The sequence below is a fragment of the Thamnophis elegans genome, chromosome 3 (assembly GCF_009769535.1).
Source record: "Thamnophis elegans isolate rThaEle1 chromosome 3, rThaEle1.pri, whole genome shotgun sequence".
Lineage (NCBI taxonomy): Eukaryota > Metazoa > Chordata > Lepidosauria > Squamata > Colubridae > Thamnophis > Thamnophis elegans.
Genome location: NC_045543.1, coordinates 114,470,142 through 114,490,947, shown reverse-complemented (window position 1 = coordinate 114,490,947; position 20,806 = coordinate 114,470,142). Strand labels below are relative to the sequence as shown.

General features: G+C 39.3%; 1 protein-coding gene across 13 annotated transcripts in view; it reads left to right on the top strand.

The window, feature by feature from the left end:
* Positions 1-20,777, top strand: part of POC5 (POC5 centriolar protein) — a 31,963-nt gene extending 11,186 nt beyond the window's left edge. For 3 of the 13 annotated variants that reach the window (XM_032213657.1, XM_032213658.1, XM_032213659.1), the window contains exons 5-25: positions 1,061-1,171; positions 2,370-2,566; positions 3,844-4,020; positions 4,226-4,342; positions 4,881-5,060; positions 5,660-5,822; positions 7,225-7,296; positions 7,416-7,493; positions 7,605-7,661; positions 7,781-7,858; positions 7,979-8,053; positions 8,164-8,241; positions 8,360-8,437; positions 8,633-8,707; positions 8,829-8,909; positions 9,024-9,101; positions 9,222-9,296; positions 12,767-12,927; positions 13,142-13,252; positions 15,323-15,499; positions 18,827-20,777. In XM_032213657.1, coding sequence (XP_032069548.1) covers positions 1,061-1,171; positions 2,370-2,566; positions 3,844-4,020; positions 4,226-4,342; positions 4,881-5,060; positions 5,660-5,822; positions 7,225-7,296; positions 7,416-7,493; positions 7,605-7,661; positions 7,781-7,858; positions 7,979-8,053; positions 8,164-8,241; positions 8,360-8,437; positions 8,633-8,707; positions 8,829-8,909; positions 9,024-9,101; positions 9,222-9,296; positions 12,767-12,927; positions 13,142-13,252; positions 15,323-15,499; positions 18,827-18,973 — 2,366 coding nt within the window. In that variant the 3' untranslated portion in view covers positions 18,974-20,777. The remainder of the gene's footprint in view (positions 1-1,060; positions 1,172-2,369; positions 2,567-3,843; positions 4,021-4,225; positions 4,343-4,880; positions 5,061-5,659; positions 5,823-7,224; positions 7,297-7,415; positions 7,494-7,604; positions 7,662-7,780; positions 7,859-7,978; positions 8,054-8,163; positions 8,242-8,359; positions 8,438-8,632; positions 8,708-8,828; positions 8,910-9,023; positions 9,102-9,221; positions 9,297-12,766; positions 12,928-13,141; positions 13,253-15,322; positions 15,500-18,826) is intronic. The other 10 variants (XR_004255003.1, XM_032213660.1, XR_004255004.1 and 7 more) reach the window with 10 other exon arrangements.
* The last annotated feature ends 29 nt before the right edge of the window (positions 20,778-20,806 follow it).

Sequence of the window (20,806 nt, the reverse complement as noted above, 5' to 3'; positions counted from 1 at the left end):
ATCTCAGGGCATTTTTACCTTTAAAAATGGCTTGGAAAATTGGGATGCCATCATGTTTTGCTGCCTGATTTTCTTGGGTACTTTTCATTTTATGAGGTAAATCATAGATTGTAGAACTTCTAGTTGATTGAGCACATAGCAAAGTTGATATCTGCAAAAATAATTAAATTGAATAAAACAACAGTCTATGGATTAGATGTAGTGCATTTTGAAAGGTGGCTCTAGTTACTAGTCAAAAACCTTCCCTTGAATTTAGATTTAAGGATAATTATATTTAAAACAAGTTCTGTTTCTTGATGGGGGAAAATCAGAATAAAGTATGCCATGCCGTTAAATCTTGCATTTGAATGGTTTAGCACAAATTTAATTTCCTGCTCTGTGTTAATCAACATCGTTAACTAAATCTCAAAATTTGTAAGGCTACAATAGCTACAGTGGAGCAGTGGCACATGTATGTATGTTTTGTATTGCTTCTCAGTGAGGTGATGATATTCCAATAAGGAGCACTTGTGTTTGAGTGAATCTGCCCTAAAGCTTTGACCTTCTTCTGAAGTACTTCATCAAACTTGTGACCGTGTTATTTTCTATAAACTGGTACTCATTCAAATGGCTTTTATAAAACTGCAAAATACTATTAGAAAGCTGTTCCATTCAGGAAAGACTAGTTGATTTAGAGTAATCATGTGAGATATGACTCACATAATCTTGTATCCCCATTTCATAGAAACTTAGTAGATAAAATAAGAGACACTTCCTCATGTAAGTATTGCTGCCTAATTGCAATCTTTCTACTTCTTGCTTCTATTCCTGCCTGTATTTCACTCTGACTGCAAGTAATAAAAATCTGTGCATTTGTTTCCCTAGAGTCGAATTCTTTTTATAGCTAGATTCTCTCCTCTTTTTTTGTACTTATTGATAGGTGACGTAGTCCAGTTAGGTATTACCAATTGCTAGCACTAATATTGAAACAGAAGACATCGGATCAATGGCGTGAACAGTGCAGAACTGAGTATTTGATTCTGCCTGTCTATATATAGCCAGTCTTTTTTATCTGAAATAGGAAAGAGGCCAGGAATGAGTGACTACAGGCATGAAAGTGCAGGAGTGAAATGGAGGTGCCATGGAAGAACCCCAGAACTTGCAGCAGCTAGTCGAACAACAAGGATAGAAGGTATAAGTACTAGGATGAGAAAGAGAATAGCCTTAGAAGTTATGTTAGCTTAATATATAAACCTAATCTGGCGGTGATTTCTTTTGGTTTTTACACATGAATTCCCATAGTTATAACCTGCTTGTACCCACATACACTTGAATCTGTTATACCATACTGTCTCATTTAATCAAGTCCACTATGGTCTTCAGGTGTATTTACTTGTAAATATGTACAATTGTAAATATGTACAATTATTATCCAGTTATTACTACTTATTACAGTATGTGGAACCCTTTTTATGCAAAAGTAGCTTCCCTAATGAATATTATTTTTTAAAAATAAGTACAATTTTTTTTTGAAAGAAAGGAAAAGTAACACCAAAGAAGCTTATTACTTATACTATATTGCCAAAAGTATTTGCTCACCCATCCACATAATCAGAATCAGTATATAGCTTTTCTATTCCATAACACACGTGTAAATAACAAAAAATTGGAAGGGACCTTGGAGATCTTCTAGTCCAAACCCTGTTCAGGCAGAAAACCCTATACCATTTCAGATAAATGGTTGTCCAGTCTCTTCTTAAAAACCTCCAGTGTTGGAGCACACACAGCTTCTGGAGGCAAGTTGTTCTATTCATTAATTGTTTTAACTGTCAGAAAATTTCTCCTTAATTCTAGGTCTGTTCGCTCCTTGATTAGTTTCCATCCATTGCTTCTTGTCCTGCCTTCAGATGCTTTGGAGAATAGGTTGACCCCCTCTTCTTTGTGGCAGCCCCTTAGATACTGATATTAGATGAATATACACATATTACTATTGCTCTCCTTTGTGGTAGAATTTAAAGACATTTCTCTTATCCAACACAAATCATATATTTTAAAGAGAGAACATAAAACAAAAAAATGTGTATTCTTTACAGAAGCTGCCAGATGTTAAAATGTATTACATTTTTTTTAAAAAAAGAGTTAGTTATTTAAAATAATTGGAGCTATTCGTGTTAAAGTCTGTTATAGCAAAAAGGATATCTTTAGCCCATTAAAGATTAGCAAATTTGTTGTAGTTTAAAGTCAGTAAGATGCTACAAGATAGCATTGGGGTTTTGCAGAAGCATTGGATTTTCTATACACTTTTGTTTTCAGTTTATACTCTGCAAATCCAACCAAATCTAGTACAGTAATACAATATTAGAGACATAGTTGGTTTTCTGTTTTTAAAGTTTCAGCGTCCGTAAAGGAGGCAGCTCATATGGATATGGAAAGACTTTGCCCAATCCGTTCAGAAGAAACTACTTCACCAGGGTCCTCATCTAGTCAAAGAGATCTTCATGGTCCATGCGTAACTGACATAAGCCTTTCAGATGATAGAGTGACCCACATAGAGAGCATTCTTGATCTGTGGAGTGGCAGCCTTAAAGTAGGTAATTTGTGTACTATGTGTTAAATTCTGCGTGGATAACCTGGTTCATTGTATCTTATTTTCCTCAGTCTTTGTCCTGGAATATTATATCCCCAAAGAAATCTCCTACATACAGTTATGTGTGTATATAAAATAAATCTTTAAAAAAATCAAACTTAATATAATCATGTTTAAATTTAAAGCTATGACTGATCACAATCTGATTATTTTAAGAAATGGAAAAAAAACCATAATCCAGGCTATGCAAGGTATAGAACAAGGAGGGAGAAGCAACATACTGTTTCTCCATCCATTGCAATTGTGTGCAAAATTGTTAATGTAAACTGTTCTTAAATGGTTTGGATGTCAGGTGGCTAAGAAGGCCCTGACCCTTCCTTGTTACTTTTGGAATTCAAAGTGCTTAGAATGCTTTCATTTTAAGTTACATTAAAGTAACTTAAAGTAAAGTAACTTAAAGCTTAGCAGTTACATATACGACCTGAAACTCTACAAAATATAGCAGAAATTTAAATAAATATGTACAGTAAGTCCATACCTTAAACAGAAAATACCGGTATCTTTCTTCTAATTAATTGACTTTCACCTTGCTTTGAATTTGATATAGTAATGTGTAGCAACTATGAAATAGAGCCACCACCTTCATGTAAGTGGTTACTATTCTTACTGTAAAGAAGTATTTTGTAACTATTGTAACCTTTCTTCCCATAATTTAAATTCATAACTTGTGCCCAACATTCTGGAATAAGACAGAAAATGTATTTAGTTTCTTTTTCACCTGCTTCCTTTCAGATATTTAAAGAGTTCAGTTGTATCTCCCTACAGTTGCTTTGTTCCAAGGTTAAACATACTAGGCCCTTCAGTCTTTCTTCATAAGATATATTACCTTGCTACAGTTACTCTGTACTTTTCCCATTTCTCTCTCCTTTAAAAAGTGCAGCGCCTGGAACCAGGCATAATACATTTAAAGAATGTTGCTACTTAATTGTCATTCATCTTGTTTTGGGACCTAATAAATGTTATTTGAATACTTTCTTCACAAACCAGTTGCCAGAGGAAGACATATATCCTTTTTTTGTTTCTTGCATATTCCTTAGGATAACATTGATAATTAACATCTGTTGTGGAAACTCAACATTTCAAGTGCAGCACTTTAAACAGTTCTATGTTTTACTAAAAAAACACTTGTGTCCTTAGCCTTTAAAAACTCAGACAGCCTTTAAAAACTCAGTCTGATCTTTATTTGTCTACTAAACAACTCCTTCACTTCTTTTAAGACTAATGTTTTGACTGAGCTGAGGAAATGGAAACTTCATTTTATTGAACATCATACCTTAGAGATGAGACAAGAAAGAGAAAAGCATGCAGCCGATGTGAGACAATTGACTAATCAGATGGAGAACTTGAAGGAATTGCTACATACATATGAAATTTCCTTAGGAAGAAAGGATGAGGTAACAAGTTCTAATTTACTGGAGGAATCTTTACATGGTTCTCATTTTCCTTGTTGGTTACTGTTAAGAACTGCCTTTGCAGCAAGTAATTGTTTGGAGAGCAATATTTCTCTATCCCTGGTCTATGTGCTTAATTTTAATGACCAAGTTCAAACGAATTAATTTCATAGTTAATGTTCTTTATGCATTTTCTAATTTTTTTCAGGTAATTGCAAATCTAACACATGCAATTGAGAAACAAAAGGACAGGATAGAGTTAATGAAAAAATTCACAAAATGGCGACTTCAGCATTTTTTGAACCAACAAAGGGCCAGAGAACAGGTATATATGGATTTGTTCATGTTAATCCATACCTTTTTTAAAAAACCTATTTGAAAAACTATATTTTAAAAAACTGATTATATTATAGTTCTATGTGAAATCCTTCGTCCTCTTTTCTATAAATAAACTTGTCACAGTAAACTACATTTGCGTTCAGTCTAAAAATATGTTTTGCGCTTTAGGATCATGTTATGGCTGTTTAGAATTATTTTACAATCATCCCATCAACATAAAAAATGTTACAACATTATTCATCCCTTTTGGTTTATAATGCCAACAAAGCATAAAATCTGAATTTTAACATGTCCAATGTCAATTCAACCTTTTGTTTGATTTCATGCTGAAAGTTAGGGTTTGTTTATAATTGTATTAAGGTTTATACAGTATAAAAGTGCTTTACAGTTACTGCAGTATATATTTCATACTTTTTATCAAATTCTGGTATGGTACAACTATAGTACAGGTAGAGTCCTGTTTTGGGAAGAGTTAAATAAAGTGTGGTGAAACTCAGACCTGCTTTGCTGACATTCCTTTCCAGTTGTGCGCAAACAGACTGGCTGATCAGCTGTATAAATTAGGCTTGTTGAGGAAAGTCTGGGTGATTTGGCGATCCAGCTTTAATACAAAATGTAAAGAAACCATGGAAAAGGCTGTTCAGTCAAGTGTGGAAGCTATGCGTGCTGCACTCACCAATGAGTATGAATCCAAACTTCAAACGGTAAGGAACTTTGAATATTTGAGAAAGTTTAGCCTTGAGGAAAGAAGTCTGATATGATAGCACTCAAGGGTGTTATTTAAATTAGACAAAAACTGGTTTTGACAATATTTGACTTTAGGAGAAAGGACCCATAGGATTTACTTCCAGGAAAATTTAAATAGTAGGCAAAGGTGACATTCTGATTATCTGCTCCATAAAGCAAAATGACAAGTAAATAAGAAAACAGTAAACAGCCTACACTTATGGTTTTCTTTTGGGTGCAAGACTGAGCCTCATGTCCAAGTGGGAAAGGGTATACGGTTTTGGGAAGGAGCCATTCTGCTTGAACTCATCCCATTTACCATTGTAGTCACACCATTTCTGTAATATACATACTGGTACTGTCTCATCTTTTTTTTAAAAAAAAAACATAGAATATTGTTCCCTTCCCTTACAGCAGTCAAGAAACAAAAAATTATTGTAACTCAGTTCTGATTCCATTTTACTTCTTTCTTTTATGTAAAGGAGACCCAATTAACTGCAATTTTCCCTCCTCTCAAACTTTTATCAAATATGCTAGGTAATTGTCATTAATTAAATGTTTTTATTTCTTGGTTTAGGTAACTAGTTCACTTGAGGAGGCCAGATCTGAAATTATTGAATTGCAGAACCAGAGACAAGATTATGAAGATGTCATGAAGAAGGCTTTCATGCGGGGTGTCTGTGCACTGAATTTAGAGGCAATGAGCATGTTTCAGAGCAAAGATTTCAAACTTGACCAGGGTTCGTATTATGAGGGGAATGAAAGGTTGTTAGCATGCTGGTCTTATGTCAACGAGTAATCTCTGCTGATTTCCCTAATGTGGTAGATGTGATAGGACAACAGTGCCCAGAATTCCTCAGCAAGTTGAAAAAACTGAACTGATGTAAATTTTTCAGGTTTTCTAACCATACTGTACTTTTATGGAGGATTAACAGTGATGCCTTGGGGTTAAGAGGCCAGTGAAGGAAATAGAAATATGTAAGGTATATTCTAAGTTTCACTTTTGTGCTAGAAATAAATGGATTTTAAAATTTTCATGGGATCTATCTGTAGAGAATTATAACTTCCACAAATAATGAGAGACCAAATCAATACTTTGTCCCCCTTTTTAAACCATTTTATCACCTTTTGCTTCCTTGAAAGAAAAAAAAAGTGTTTTTCCCTCAGTTTCAGAGGAATTACATACTTTTCAATTACCGTATATACTCGAGTATAGGCCGACCCGAATATAAGCCGAGGCACCTAATTTTACCACAAAAACCTGGAAAAGTTATTGACTCGAGTATAAGCCTAGGGTGGGAAATGCAGCAGCTACCGGTAAATTTCAAAAATAAAAATAGATACCAATAATGTTTTTGAATATTTATTTCAAAGAAAAACAGTAAACTAGCGGTGTATTCAATGAAATACTTCACTCACCTCATGATGCTGATGTCCCGCTGTGATGATGATGTCCCGTGCAGCCGCGGGAGCGATGTCCCACCTCCTATGACACACGGCACAGTGATTCCTATCATTGGATCACTGTACCAGAGGAGGTGGGACATCGCTATGTGGCTGCTTGCCATAACAAGGAGGAGGTGGGACATCGTTGCAGAGCGGCAGGAGGGGGAGGAAGGGGAATCGTAAGACAGCCCTGCATTACATTAGAACGTGAGGAGGGGGGATGGTGCAGTGCGCGCTGCGCGGCAAACTGACACAGAGGGAGGGGAAACTCACAGGGGCACTGGGCCATTCACGAGTGTCACCCAGCGGCATGGCCCCGCCCCTTTTTCTCCTCCATTTCGGGCAAATTTTTCACTGACTCGAGTATAAGCCGAGGCGGCTTTTTTCAGCCCAAAAAGTGGGCTGAAAAACTAGGCTTATACTCGAGTATATACAGTATACTGAATTTTTTTACATAGATTTGTGACCGAGTTTATTATGCTGTCAGCATAATTCTAAATACTTTCTGACTTTCTCCTTCAAGAACTGAACACTTCACGCACTGTGGCTTAAGGGGTGCTTTTACCTCCCCCCCACATGTTTTGAAATGTGAAACCAGCCCCCACCTGGCCCAGCAACCAGGTCCAGCATGGTGAAAAGACTGTTTTGGTGCACTGAGGCTCAGGTTGCTTTTAGCTTTTATTTTATTTTTTGCAGTTGGAAGTCAGCCTGGCCCATCAGTTAGATCAAGCATATTTCGTCAGCAGCAGGAGCAAGTAAACAGTGAAGGTCAGCCGGACTGATGGGATGAAGGGCTGCAGGGGTGTTAAAGTGTAGGATGGCAAAAAAACCGCTTTGGTGCACTGAGGCTCAGGGGCTGCTTTTAGCTTTTATTTTATTTTTTGCAGTGCGAAGTCAGCTTCAGCCTGGCCTATCAACCAGATCCAGCACGTTTCGTCAGCAGCAGGAGCAAGTAGACAGTGACGGTCAGCTGGGCTGATGAAACTCAGGGGTCTTCAAGTGCAGGGTGGCAAAAAAGCACTTTGGTGCACTGAGCTTCACAGGCTGCTTTTAACTTTTTTTTAAACTTCATTCAGGCCCATCAACCAGATCGAGCATATTTCGTCAGCAGCAGGAACAAGTAAACGGTGAAGGTCCGTGGGTTGGTGGAACACAGGGCTGCAGGAATCTTGGAGTGTAGAATATTGGAAAAAGTATTTTGGTATAAGTGAGGTTCCTGGGTTGGTTTTAGCTTTTCTTTTACTTGTTGCAGTGAGAAATCAGCATACTCCTGGCCCGTCAAACAAACCGAGCATGTTTCGTCAGCAGCAGGAGCAAGTAAATGATGAAGGTCAGCTAGGTTGAGGGAAAAACAGGGCTGCAGGGATCTTTGGAGTAAAGGATGGCAAAAAAGTGTTTTGGTGCACTGAAGCTCCTAGGTCGGTTGTAGCTTTTATTTTATTTTTTGCAGTGCGAAATCCGTTCCTGCCTGGCCCATCAGTTAAATCAAGCATATTTCAGCAGCAGGAGCAAGGAGACGGGGAAGGTCAGCTGGATTGATGGGATGCAGGGATCTTGGAGTGAAGGGTGGCAAAAATGTTTTTAAGTGCACTGAAGCTCCTAGGCTAGCTTTAGCTTTTCTTTTACTTTTTGCAGTGAGAAATCAGCTTCATCCTATCCCATCAAACAGACCGAGCGTGTTTCGTCAGCAGCAGGAGAAAGTAGACGGTGAAGGTCAGCTAGGTTGATGGACCGCAGGGCTGCAAGGATCTTGGAGTGAAGGATGGCAGAAAAGTGTTTTGTTGCACTGAAGCTCCTAGGCTGGCTTTAGCTTTTCTTTTACTTTTTGCAGTGAGAAATCAGCTTCATCCTGTCCCATCAAACAGACCGAGCGTGTTTCGTCAGCAGCAGGAGAAAGTAAACGGTGAAGGTCAGCTAGGTTGATGGAATGCAGAGCTGCAGGGATCTTAAAAGTGTAGGATGGCAAAAAAGCACTGAGGCTCAGGCTTCTTTTTTGCCGTGCGAAGTCACCTTCAGCCTGGCCCGTCAGTGAAGGGTAACAAAAACATCTTTTATTGCACTGAAACTCCTACACTGGTTTTAACTTTGATTTTATTTTTTGCAGTGAGAAATCCTCTTCAGCCTGCCCCATCAGTTAGATCAAGCATATTGCAGGAGCAGGAGCAAGTAATCGGTGAAGGTCAGCTAGGTTGATGGAACGCATGGCTGCAGAGATTTTGGAGTGAAAGGTGGCAAAAAAAAGGTGTTTTGGTGCACTGAAACTCTTACACTGGTTTTAGCTTTTATTTTATTTTTTCCAGTGAGAAATCCTCTTCATCCTGTCCCATCAGTTAGATCAAGCATATTTCAGGAGCAGGAGCAGGAGCAAGTAGTCGGTGAAGGTCAGCTAGGTTGATGGAACGCAAAGCTGCAGGGAACTTGGAGTGAAGGGTGGCAAAAAAAGTGTTTTGGTGCACTGAGGCTGATAGGCTGCTTGTCACTTTTCTTTTTTGCAGTGAGAAATCAGCATACTCCTGGCCCATCAAACAGACCGAGCATGTTTCGTCAGCAGCAGGAGCAAGTAAATGATGAAGGTCAGCTAGGTTGATGGAACGCAGGACTGCAGGGATCTTTGGAGTGAAGGGTGGCAAAAAAAGCGTTTTGGTGCACTGAAGCTCCTATGCTGATTTTAGCTTTTATTTTATTTTTTGCAGCACGAAATCAGCTTCAGCCTGTCCCATCAGTTAGATCAAGCATATTTCAGCAGCAGGAGCAAGGAGACGGTGAAGGTCAGCTGGGCTGATGGAATGCAGGGCTGCAGGGGTCTTAAAGTATAGGATAGCAAAAAAAAGCACTGAAGGGCAGGCTCCTTTTAGCTTCTCTTTTTTGCACTGCGAAGTCAGCTTCAGCCTGGCCCGTCAGCCGGATTGAGCAGGTTTCGTCAGCAGCAGGAGCAAGAAAATGGTGAAGGTCAGCTGGGCTGGTGGAATGCAGGGGTCTTAGAGTGTGGGGGCAGCCAGGGTAACTGGGACTGAGCTAAGGCAGTTGCAGCTTCCTGGGATGTGTGGCAAGCAGCCGCAGAGCCACATAGTTTGGGTGCTGCTTGCTGCCTGCAAGGCAGAATGCAGGTTGGCCAAAGAGGCTGGGGGTGGCAAAAGGTGGATGGGGAATTTGGGGGTACTCACTTCCCTCCCTGAGCTTGATCCCACTCAGCCGCAGGCTCAGAATGGCTTATATTGGAGCCCATAATGTGAATCAGTGCTTTCCTTTTTTATTTCTCTTCCTAAGGGAAGGCTTTTTTTAAAACCTGAAATAATTAATTGACCACAGGGTGGCACTCCAATACTTTATAACATTCAATGGCAAGAATACCACGTGTGTGTGGTGTGTGTATATATTCTGTATATAGTCTTCAGCTTAAAGACCACAACTGGGACTGAATTTTTGTCACTAAGCTATGTGATAGTTAAACAAATCACCAGGTGACCGGAATCACGTGATCATTAAGTGGATCACACAGTTGTTAGCAAATCCCGCTCCCCCAACTGATTTGCTTGTCAATTCACAGTCACATAAGACATTGCAGCCCTCAGAAGTGCCAACCATCATGAGATTGCCGTGGTGTTGCAATGGTTGCAATTTTGGAGACAGGTCATAAATCACTTTTTCTGAGGCTGTCATGACTGTTAAACAAACAGTCACAAACCAAGGACACTCCTGCTTTCATTAAAACTATGCCTCAAGGCTGCTCATTAATGATAGTAGCCAGGGGTGGGATTCAGCCATTTTGGACTGGTTCGGGCAAACCAGATGCTAATTTTGCATCTGGTTTGCCGAACCTGTAGTTTGAAGGACTGGCTGGCCCTGCCCACCTCACTCCACCTCTCCCAGGGGTCTCCACGCGGCCTGTTCATCATGCCAGGTACGTGCAGGGCCCACGTGGAGGCTCTAGGAGGTTAAAAAAACTGGCCTCCCAGTAGGTCCAGAAACAGGACTGTTTCCAGCCTCTAGAGGGCCTCAGGAGCCGAGGGGAGACTATTTTCACCCTCCCGAAGGTTCGAGGAAAGCCTCCAGAGCCCTGGGAGGGCGAAAATGCCTGCCGCCATGGTGCAGGAGTCCGAGTAGGCCATGCCCCCATGACCATGCCCACTCAGTAACTGGGCAGAGAACCGGTTGCTAAAAATTTTCATTCCTACCCCTGATAGCAGCCCCATACTTTACTGTGTCTTTGTATGTATGCCATAGTTAATGCCAGAAGAATAAGAAATACCATAAGAGAGACAGTTGTTCCCACCAAACGTCCTCCTTGTGAGAAAATGACACTTTGTAGACAAAACTTGGAGAGAAGATTATCTTCCTCTCCATAAATTTCAAAGGACCCCATGGGAGTAAAATGCTAATATTGCTACATATAGTTTAACTCTGGATTTCTAATTGCTGGAGCATGGAATAAAGTGAAGCTTTTTGAGGAAATAATCCTCTGGAAGCTTGGCTGATTTGCATGAAACATTAAGATCGGACTATGTATTTTGTCCTAAATCTATTTTATTATTTATTTATCTATTGAACAAATTTATAGGGCTGTCCAATTCATACACAGTTTTTGGCCTGCTTACAACATTCCACGTTGTAATTTTGCAATTTTAATGTTTGCTAATATTAATTTGGCAATGCTGTAAGCCAATTTTACTTTTGATAGTTTATTGTCTTAATACAGATAATCCTTGACTTACAACACTGAAAAAAGGAACTTCTGATCATTTGTCACACTTAGGACCATTGCAGCATCCAATGGTCATGTGATCAAAATTCGTATGCTTGGCTACTGGTTTGAACTTATAACATTTGCAGTGTCATAAATATGTTCAATGTTTGCAACCTTCTGACAAGCAAAGTCAATGGGGAAGCCAGATTCACTTAACAAACTTGCTATTAACTTAACAACTGCAGTGATTTATTTAAAAACTGTGGCAAGAAAGATTGTAAAATGGGGCAAAACTCACTTAACAAATGTCTCACTTAACATAAATTTTGGGGTGAATTGTGGTCAAAAGTCAAGGACTACCTGTACTGCCATAAGTTGGATGGCACCTTTATAAAACATGTATGTTATTTATGTCTTTACATTCCTTCCTGCACAATAGTTTTTCATTCTTAGGAATAGCCATTCCTTGATCTTTCAATAAATATCTATTGAGTAGCGCTTCCTTTTCGTTTTAATCTCAAATTTATCTTAATCTGGAAAGATGTTGCATAGAACCTTAAATCTTATCCACTTCTCCATGAAACAAAACGATAGTATTTTTTATACTGACTACTCATTATGTGTATGTCTCCTGTTTTTAGGCCAAATCAGTTCCCTCCTGTCCCAACAGTTGTTCCTTTAAAATTGTGTATATTTGTTTGTGTGAAGAACATATTGTGCATCAAAAATAGCAAAATTAAAAACATAATGATAAAAGGGAGGGAGAAATGCAACACATAAATACACACAAATATTGCTTTATCTAACATCCAGTCTACAGGGTAAATTAAAATGTCTTTATAATTTGTGCCCAAACCCCTCAACATAGATGGTAGGAAAATGAGTTTTTCAATTTAAATATGCATTTAAAATCTATTTGGACTTGATTAGCTTCCAACTATTTTGGATCAGGGAATAATACACACACACACACACACCACAGGGTAACTCTTATTATATCTTATTCCCCTATATTGAATTTAGATTATGGTCTTTCTTGGCAAAGACCTAGTAAGGTTACCTATTAAACCTTAGAACCTATCTGAATAAACTATCAAGTACATATAATTTTAAAACAGCCACTATACCATACTGAATAAATATTGTAGGGATATTTTTAAATTAAGATGGCAACAAATAGGCCTGATAATTTCTGTAAGTCTCTGTATCGGGAAGTAAAAATTATACAGCTTTTAAAAATGTTATACAATTCTGCACTTTTCAGTTTTGTTTGCAAAATTATATAGATACATAGTTATATACAGCGTTCTGTGCGCCTTCAGCCTTTAGTCATGCCGGCCACATCACCAGAGAGACATCTTCAAACAGTGTTGGCTCTTCAGCTTTGAAACGGAGATGAGCACCGCCCCCTAGAGTCGGGAAAAACAGATATGTGCAAGGAGAACCTTTACTTATAGTTAGATAACAAAAATAGATATATACTATCTCAGTATTAGCAATATTTATCCCTTTGTTATTTTGTTAAGTTCTGAATGTTTGTTAATTTGTTTATAGTAGTTGATCTACCAGAAAAAAGAGCAGAATCTGGTGCTGGCACTGGTGGACCTACAGCAAAATTTTCTTCATTTCAGCCTATGCCATCAATGTCCTCACTGCCACAACCACCACCTCATTTTGCTCCAACGATAGCTGGGTCTGCTCCTGCAGAAGATCTGGTAAGCGTTCATTTAACACTAACCTTGATCAGTAGCTGATTTCAATTCCATTTAACTGAATCTTAGGGCAGTTTAATAAATAAATCAACATTACAGAGCTATTGGGCCTGAGAATCAAGACAATATGTTGATATTAATATTTTGAATTAGGAAACGGGTGATATGTATTTCATCTAAATCAGACTATTGCAATTTTCTTCCTGCTGTTTTGCAGTTTTCTTCTCACCAAGGCCATGCTGTAACATCCCAAACCAGATTAGACTCTGCTGCTGCAATAACCTGCGGTGCTGCGACAGGATCAGGCGCAAAGTGCATTGCAAAACTGGTAATAAAAAACCCCCAACAACATTACTTTATTTTTTTAACCACCTTGTTTCCCTGAAAATAAGACCTCCCCAGGATAATAGCAATAGCAGTAGACTTATATACCGCTTCATAGGGCTTTCAGCCCTCTCTAAGCGGTTTACACAGAGTCAGCATATTGCCCCCAACAATCCGGGTCCTCATTTTACCCACCTCGGAAGAATGGAAGGCTGAGTCAACCCTGAGCCGGTGAGATTTGAACCGCTGAACTGCTGATCTAGCAGTAGCCTGCAGTGCTGCATTTAACCACTGCGCCACCTCGGCTCTTAATTGGGCTTTTGAGCACCTCGGCCACAATTGGGCTTTTGAGCACATGCACTAAAATAAGGCCTCCAAAAATAAGCCCTCCCTGAAAATATTGCAACGCAGCAGCCATGAGGTGACCACGCTCACTGCCTCTTGCACCTCAAAAATAATAAGACCTCCTGGAAAATAAGGCCAAGCGGGTCAGGAAAAAAAGACCCTATCTTATTTTTTGGGAAACACGGTATTTTTCTTCTCCACACAATTAATGGGAAATTTTTCTATAGAAGTCACGAACTGTTTCTGGAAGCTACAAGTTTAATTAAAATGTTATAATTCATTTTTCAATCAAAGTTGAGGATCGATTCAAGCGTGTGAAAATATTAAGCGACCATTCATGTGGTCCTCGGCATATGACAGCAGTTGGGACAGGAATTTCCATTGCTAAGCAACGCAGTCATAATGGGCAACTGCATCTCTTAGCTATCTCTAAGCAAAGTCCTGGTTGTTGTGGTTAAGTGAATGCCATGGTTGGCAAGGCAACTTCCTGTCGGCTTTCCACAACCAAAGTCATTGGGGAAGCCAGCAGGAAGTTGCAAATCCCAGGCAGGCAGGTTCATGGCTGTTGCCAGATGGAGAAGGTAAAGATGGGTGTGGGAAGAATGTGCCAGGGTGTAGTATGGGTTGGGAAGGATGCATGGGATTGTTGAGCAAATCAAGGTTACACAAATGTGTGACATGGTTTGGGGAAAGTGCAACACAGGTTAGGAAGTGAGTGTGGGGTATGAGTGAATGGCCAGTGCAGCATGAAAGCAGAGAAGAGAAGAAGATGTACTGGCGGAAGAGGCTTACCCCAGGGACTTTTGACTTTCCCTGCCAGCCTGCCTATTGATTTTCTGAGAAGCTGGCAGAGAAGGTTGCACATAGTGATTACATTACATGATTGCAATGCAAAGCAATTGGCTATAAGTCCAAATCAACTGCTAAGCTCCAAATTGTGGTCACACAAGGGGGGTGCTGGGATTGCTGGAACTAACCACCATTTTGCTCAGTGCCATCTTAGCTTCAGTCTCTGAATGAATGATCATGGGTGAAGGATTAACCTATATGTCCATTTTCTTATAACAGTCAGTTCTTGCAATAGGGGAAGACAAAAATGCCTGTTGTTGAATCACTGGTGTTGACTCGATAACAGCTTCCTTGTATTATCAGTTAATCGGTGCTGCCCTTTCAATGAAATATTAGGAATCTCTCGAAAGTGAAATTCTAGACAAGAAATGAGATCAATGAACTGCTGCAAAATATGATAAGGAAAAGGACCCTGAAGGTGTGAATGCCTCTGAAATATTTACTTTTGGTGAAGAGGGCACCAGAAGCTTTCATAAGGCTAATGTCCCCAGGGTTTCCTTTCTAGCTCAAAAAATTTCAAAAATTCTAGTAGCTCTAGTAATTAGGGTTTTTTGTTTACCTAGAAGTAAAGCTAGTGGGCTACAATGGAATCTTCTAGTCACCTTTTCTGAAGAAATGCTTATGTCATGATACAAATCCATAATCTACAAATAGGACTGTATTTCCAATTATCAAGACTAATAGAAAGAATATGCCCCATTGTTGTAAGAATATGCTGTTAGTATTTAATGAACCAGGAACCAAAAACTTATATATTCAGTTTTTCCTAGCCAAAGGTAAGGAAAAATAATATTAAGAAGTCTAGCTGATAATTTAAAACTGCTCTGAGAAGTGCAATGTGTTTCTTATATAATGGGGATTTTTATTTCGATTGCCACAGCCCATGACGAGGGTGGTGACATCTGCTCAACAAAAGCCTGGAAGGACAGTCACTGCGAAAATCACCGGTCGTTCAGATTTTTCAGGAAAGAATCGTATTTGCAGTAACTTAGATGTCTTGGGTGTTTCGCCTCCCATGAATTCTGTTGTGGTGGAGAAACATCATCCTGTCACTCAGGTAAATGAGTTCTATGAATAAGTTCTGGATTTTATGTCTCCTTTTGATCAGTGACTTTTGCTTTAGGATTTTTATCAGAGTTATTGTGGAAGTTCAGATTAAAAACGCTTACTGATTTAATTTGTCTACACTTTTAGGGTACTGTATTTTGTCTAGCATGTGATGGAATTCTATATGTCCTATTAGGCAGGTACTGACCAATCAACCAAACATTGTGATAGTAGATAAGGAGTGGAAGATGGCAATAGCGATAAATGTAGCAGGACCAAGTGACAGCGGAATACATCTAAAAGCTGGAAAAGTACCAGGGACTGAAGGAGGAATTAGAGAGAATGTGAAAAGAAAAGACCAAAATGATCTCAGTATTGGTATAAATATTTGGGACTGGGGCTCCTAAGCTAGGCGAACGGCTCCAACAGATCCCAGAATCAACACCAGAGTTTTCTGCCCAAAAGTGTGCAGTGTAAGAAACAGTTAAGATACTTCACAGAACCATCAAACTCCAGGCCTTTGATAGAGGGCTCAAGATTGAATAAGACACAACCATCCAAAGATTGAAAGAGGAATTAAGTCTATATGAAAAAAGCTCAAGAGGGATTTATGAATTTGGAAACAAATCAGCATGATGTGTATTTGGTTTTGGTATACATTTGGTATTTCTCGATATTCAAAGGTATATATTTTGTCAATTTCAAGAGTCATAAAAATAAATAGGAAGGAACCCCAAATAGCTTGTGTGATCGCTGGGGAGTCTTGAATTTGGAATGTCAGTTGGAAGCAAGAAACAGGAGACTGGATGGGATGTATCCTAATGCTTCCTTGCACTCTAAAGAGACTGTTCTGTTAACTGGAATGTGGAAATAGGAACATACGGAAGGTGCCAAATTAATTTTGAGGTTTTTCAAATGTGGTTAGGAAAAAATGCTGGTCTGAAATGTTTCCAGCTATTAAGAAGACGACGGAGGAACCAGGTTGTCTGATTTCGTATGAGAGACATACCAATGGGGATAGTTGCTCTGCTTCCAGAGTAATCATATGCTTCCATTTTCCTTGATTTTCAGTTTGATTTCCATTATGTATATTAAGAAAGGATAGTGTCTCTCAAACTCAGATGAGAACATAGGGAACTGGTGATGGAGTCTTCCTACACTGTTCTTGTACCCCCTCATGAATTTGACCTCATTCGACAACTGGTATTATAGGAAACAGTTGAAAACTAAGGAGAAATGTCCCCCAAGAGGGGCAAGACTAGAGAAAATGAATGGAACTTGTGGAAGCCAACAAGCTAGATACTTTTGCATTCTAGATCTGAATTAGAATTCAGCCTTGAATCCCAACTAAATCTTAAGTACCTTTTTATTGTATAATGGTACACCAGAGTACAAGCGCCGCCTAAGAGAAGGCCTGTTTAATACTGACCAGGATGACATTGTCATCTTGTGGCAACATATAATTAATAATTGGCCAGTTCTTCATCACAAGCTAAACAGAATTTTCTAGCTTCTTTGATGTGTGATATCTATCTTTTTGCTCTCCTCACATTTTGATATATTCACAGCAGTGGTGGGTTCCGGATCCCATTCCAGCCGGTACGGTTGGAACGGGCCCGGTGGCGTCCACATGGACGCGCACAGCGCTCGCGCACACACGCAACATGCACATGTGTCTTAGCACCTCTGCAAGCCTCCGCGACGCACCAGCTGCTCCACGGAGCATCACACAGGTGCTGTACGTGGCAAGTGCAGAAGCCTTAAAAGACAGGTAAGGAGCTCGGGCGGGTGGGTGGGCCTTCTGGAGCACCGTACCGGAACAGTATCCGGTGCTCTGGGCAGGCTCCGGTACGCCCGTACCAGGGCGTACCGCCTGCAACCCACCACTGATTCACAGATTTGCCTGTTAATTAGTTTCTTTTCTGTCAGTTTCTTTTAAAATGATGCTGTAAAGAAAAAAAGGAAGTCAGAGAAAGCTTTTGAAAGCAATATCTCTTCAATTCATTTTAAATAAATAAATGTGGACATAACTTTGTGACAGGTTATAAACTAGTATTACTTCTACCATCTGGGACCAGGCAAATTTTGGCTTGTTAATATTCTTGCTGTTGATGGGTCGAGTTCAGTGTAGCAGGCCTAGCTGCCCTCATTTCTCTGGCTAGACCAGGGGTGTCGAACTCGATTTCATTGAGGGCTGCATTAGGGTTGTGTTTGACTTTGGGAGGCGTGGCCAACTCGACGTCACTTGTGTTGAGAGCATCTGGTGGCCCAAGTGCTCTGCAAGCTCCGTTTTCGGCTGAAATGGCGTCCTGCAACCCTCTGCCAGTGAAAACGGAGCAGAGGAACCGTGGGCCAGTCCTTTGCTGTTTCCAGAGCAGCCCCATGGGCCAGATCTAAGCACCCCGCGGGCCAAATCCGGCCCCAGGGCCTTGAGTATGACACTCCTGAGCTAGATGATGCTGGTTGTAGGATGGCCCCATGTTTGCTTTACTCCTTGTGATGTTTCTATTGGGAGACTGGATGTGAACTCCCAGTGATCTTTGGAAACCTGACTGTGTTTGCAAAGACGAGACGAAATTCCTTCCTCTTCTATGTTCCCATGGCAACTCATCATAGCACTTGAAACATGTACAGTACACAACTTTTATTATTAGATCCAACAAGATATGAGATTTATAGTAGGTGAGGAAGGGCCGAAGTTTTGCTTTTGAGGAGAATCCTATGCTCATTTTTAGATTCTCTACAAAAGAGCTGCGGCTATGTGAAAAGGCTGAAAAATTTTCATTTCTATGGGCTGACACAGGGAAGTCTGGGGGATGGTTACAATAGATTATTACCACTCCATTTCCAAATGAAAGCAGGGGATATTTGCTTCATTGCATAACTAGGTGCTAGAAATAATTACTTCTTCCTATAGCTTCAGCCAAAATAATCCAAATCTAAAATGGCCCAGAATAATACAGAAAATTGTAGTGTTAAGGCAAGTGGGTTGCTGGATGATTTACGTACGGAAGATTTTTGATTATTTGTGGTGGTTTGTTTCTTTTTGTTTCAAGACTATCTTGAGAAAAGCTGTTAATATGGATTCTCAGACTATCTAGGTTATAGTTCATTTTAAATGGGAGTGCTGAAACCTGTTCAGCAATATTGTTTGACTTGACAGGTTTAACAGGTTTATTTAAAAAGCTTGGAGTGGCTTAGCAAAATCTGAGGGTATTGCCTGAGTTATGGAACAACTTCTGACAAGCCCTGGCCATGTTTGTCCTTTGTGTTTGATTTTTTTTATATTGTTAAAATTATTTTAACTTATGAAATTAAATATGCTTATATATTTCAGCAAACTATATCTCAAGCTGTTGCTGCTAAATATCCTCGAACTATGCACCAGTCTTCTAATGCTATTGGTGTGAGACATTTGGGACACAATGGGAAAACTCCTGTCCAAAGTCACAACAACATCCAGTCAATAAAGGTAGTGGAGTAGGTTAGCCGGTTGAAACGCCTGTACTTTATTTTAAGCACATGAAGAAAAATTTCCAGGTTATTGTTTAAAATGTGCTCCCTGGTGTTTGCAGATTAATGGAATAATAACCCAAGATGCATCATGTTTTTCCTCTCAATAATATTGTACATATAGAGATATTTGAAGTGTAAAAAGTGTGCCACTGAAGATGGCACAATGTAGTTCTGTGTAACTGCAAATAAGGTATACTTGAAATTTTTACTTTCTTAAAACTTATTATATATCCTTATTTAATGTTTTTAATAAAAATGAAGCATTGAGCTTGTATATTCTAAAAGGTATTTCTGCTTTATATGTGAACGAGAGCATAGATCATTTTGCCACATTCTGAACTGCTACCTAATTGCCAATATAGTAATCAGACTTTGATATTCAGACATTTTTTGGTTCTGCTATATTTTATCTTCAGCCATTCATAGAACAGGAACATACATAGAAATTTTACTTTGTGCAACATAAAACTGGTTTATTAGTCTTACTCCACTATGGAACCGTATACAAATTTAAGCACTTATTGCTGTTGCTGTTTACTATGATGGGAATCCAGTTGTATGTTTCCATTAGTATTATTCACTGACATCTCAACCCCATTTGTACTTTCACCAATTATTCTAAAGCTCTCTCAGGCGTAGCTTTTAAGAATGTACAAAAATACCCCACCCCGAAGAGAAAAGGACTGACATTAGATACCTTAATACCCTAAATCTAGATGAATAAATAAATGCCAATATTTATGTAAAATAGCAGTGTGGTCAGCCTTCTCCATATTGGGAACAATTTCTCCCATTGCAATTTGCAGTGGGAGCAATGAAGATTTGCAGTTTTATGTTAATGGATTTTATCTTTTAGCTCCAAATACTGCTCCATTCTTGCTATCTCTTATGCTAAGGGACCTCAGTTAGGAGTAAACACAATAGAATGTGGGAACTGAGGTCAGTGTTTAGAAGTAGACAAAGAAGCAGCAATGAAGAAAGTAGTGGCTGTGGTGTGCTAATGATGCTGTACTAAAGATCTCCCAATCTGAGAGCAGTTGCCATGATTCTTCCAGTCATATTGCCCACCTTTAGTGATCAAATAGATGCACCAATAGGGAAAAACAACCTGCTACATCAACTTGCTTCTCCCTAAGGTAATTCTTAAGTATACGTCATTTGTACACCTATTACTAAATGGCTAACTGCAGCATGAGGAGGTAATCTGCGTTTGTAAAATGGATGCAGGAGCTTAAGTAATAAAGCAGAGGTAATGAAAGTGATCAGACAAGTAATATACTATGGATTGGGCCATGTAGCTATTCAAGCTGAAAAGGAAAATGTGATCAGGGTATGTTAGCCATGTTAGCACCTTAGATGCATTTTTTGTATCTCAACAAAACACATAGCTGGCATTATTACATTTACAGTCCTGTGCACTCAAATCACTTTTTCGCCTTCAAATCTGAATGGCTTCAGCTGTATCTTACGTGTAATATGTTCAGGACCAAACCATATTTACTGAGAATTTTTTTTGTTACATGCAATAATTGTTGATAAAGGGGCAAATGTGGTTTAAATTGACACCAGGAATACTAAACACTATGTTTATTTGCCTCGGATTCCTAATTTCTAAGGTACAGTATATTATAAGACTATAAAGTCTGGCTCAGGTTGAGCTTAGCTCCTGATGACCACATGGAGACATCCATGACAATAGCATGAAGTATTTTACCATGACCCATTTCATTCATTCATATACACACTCACTCACACATGATATTCTCATTTGGGGGTAAGCCAAGTCTCAAAAGAAATAAAT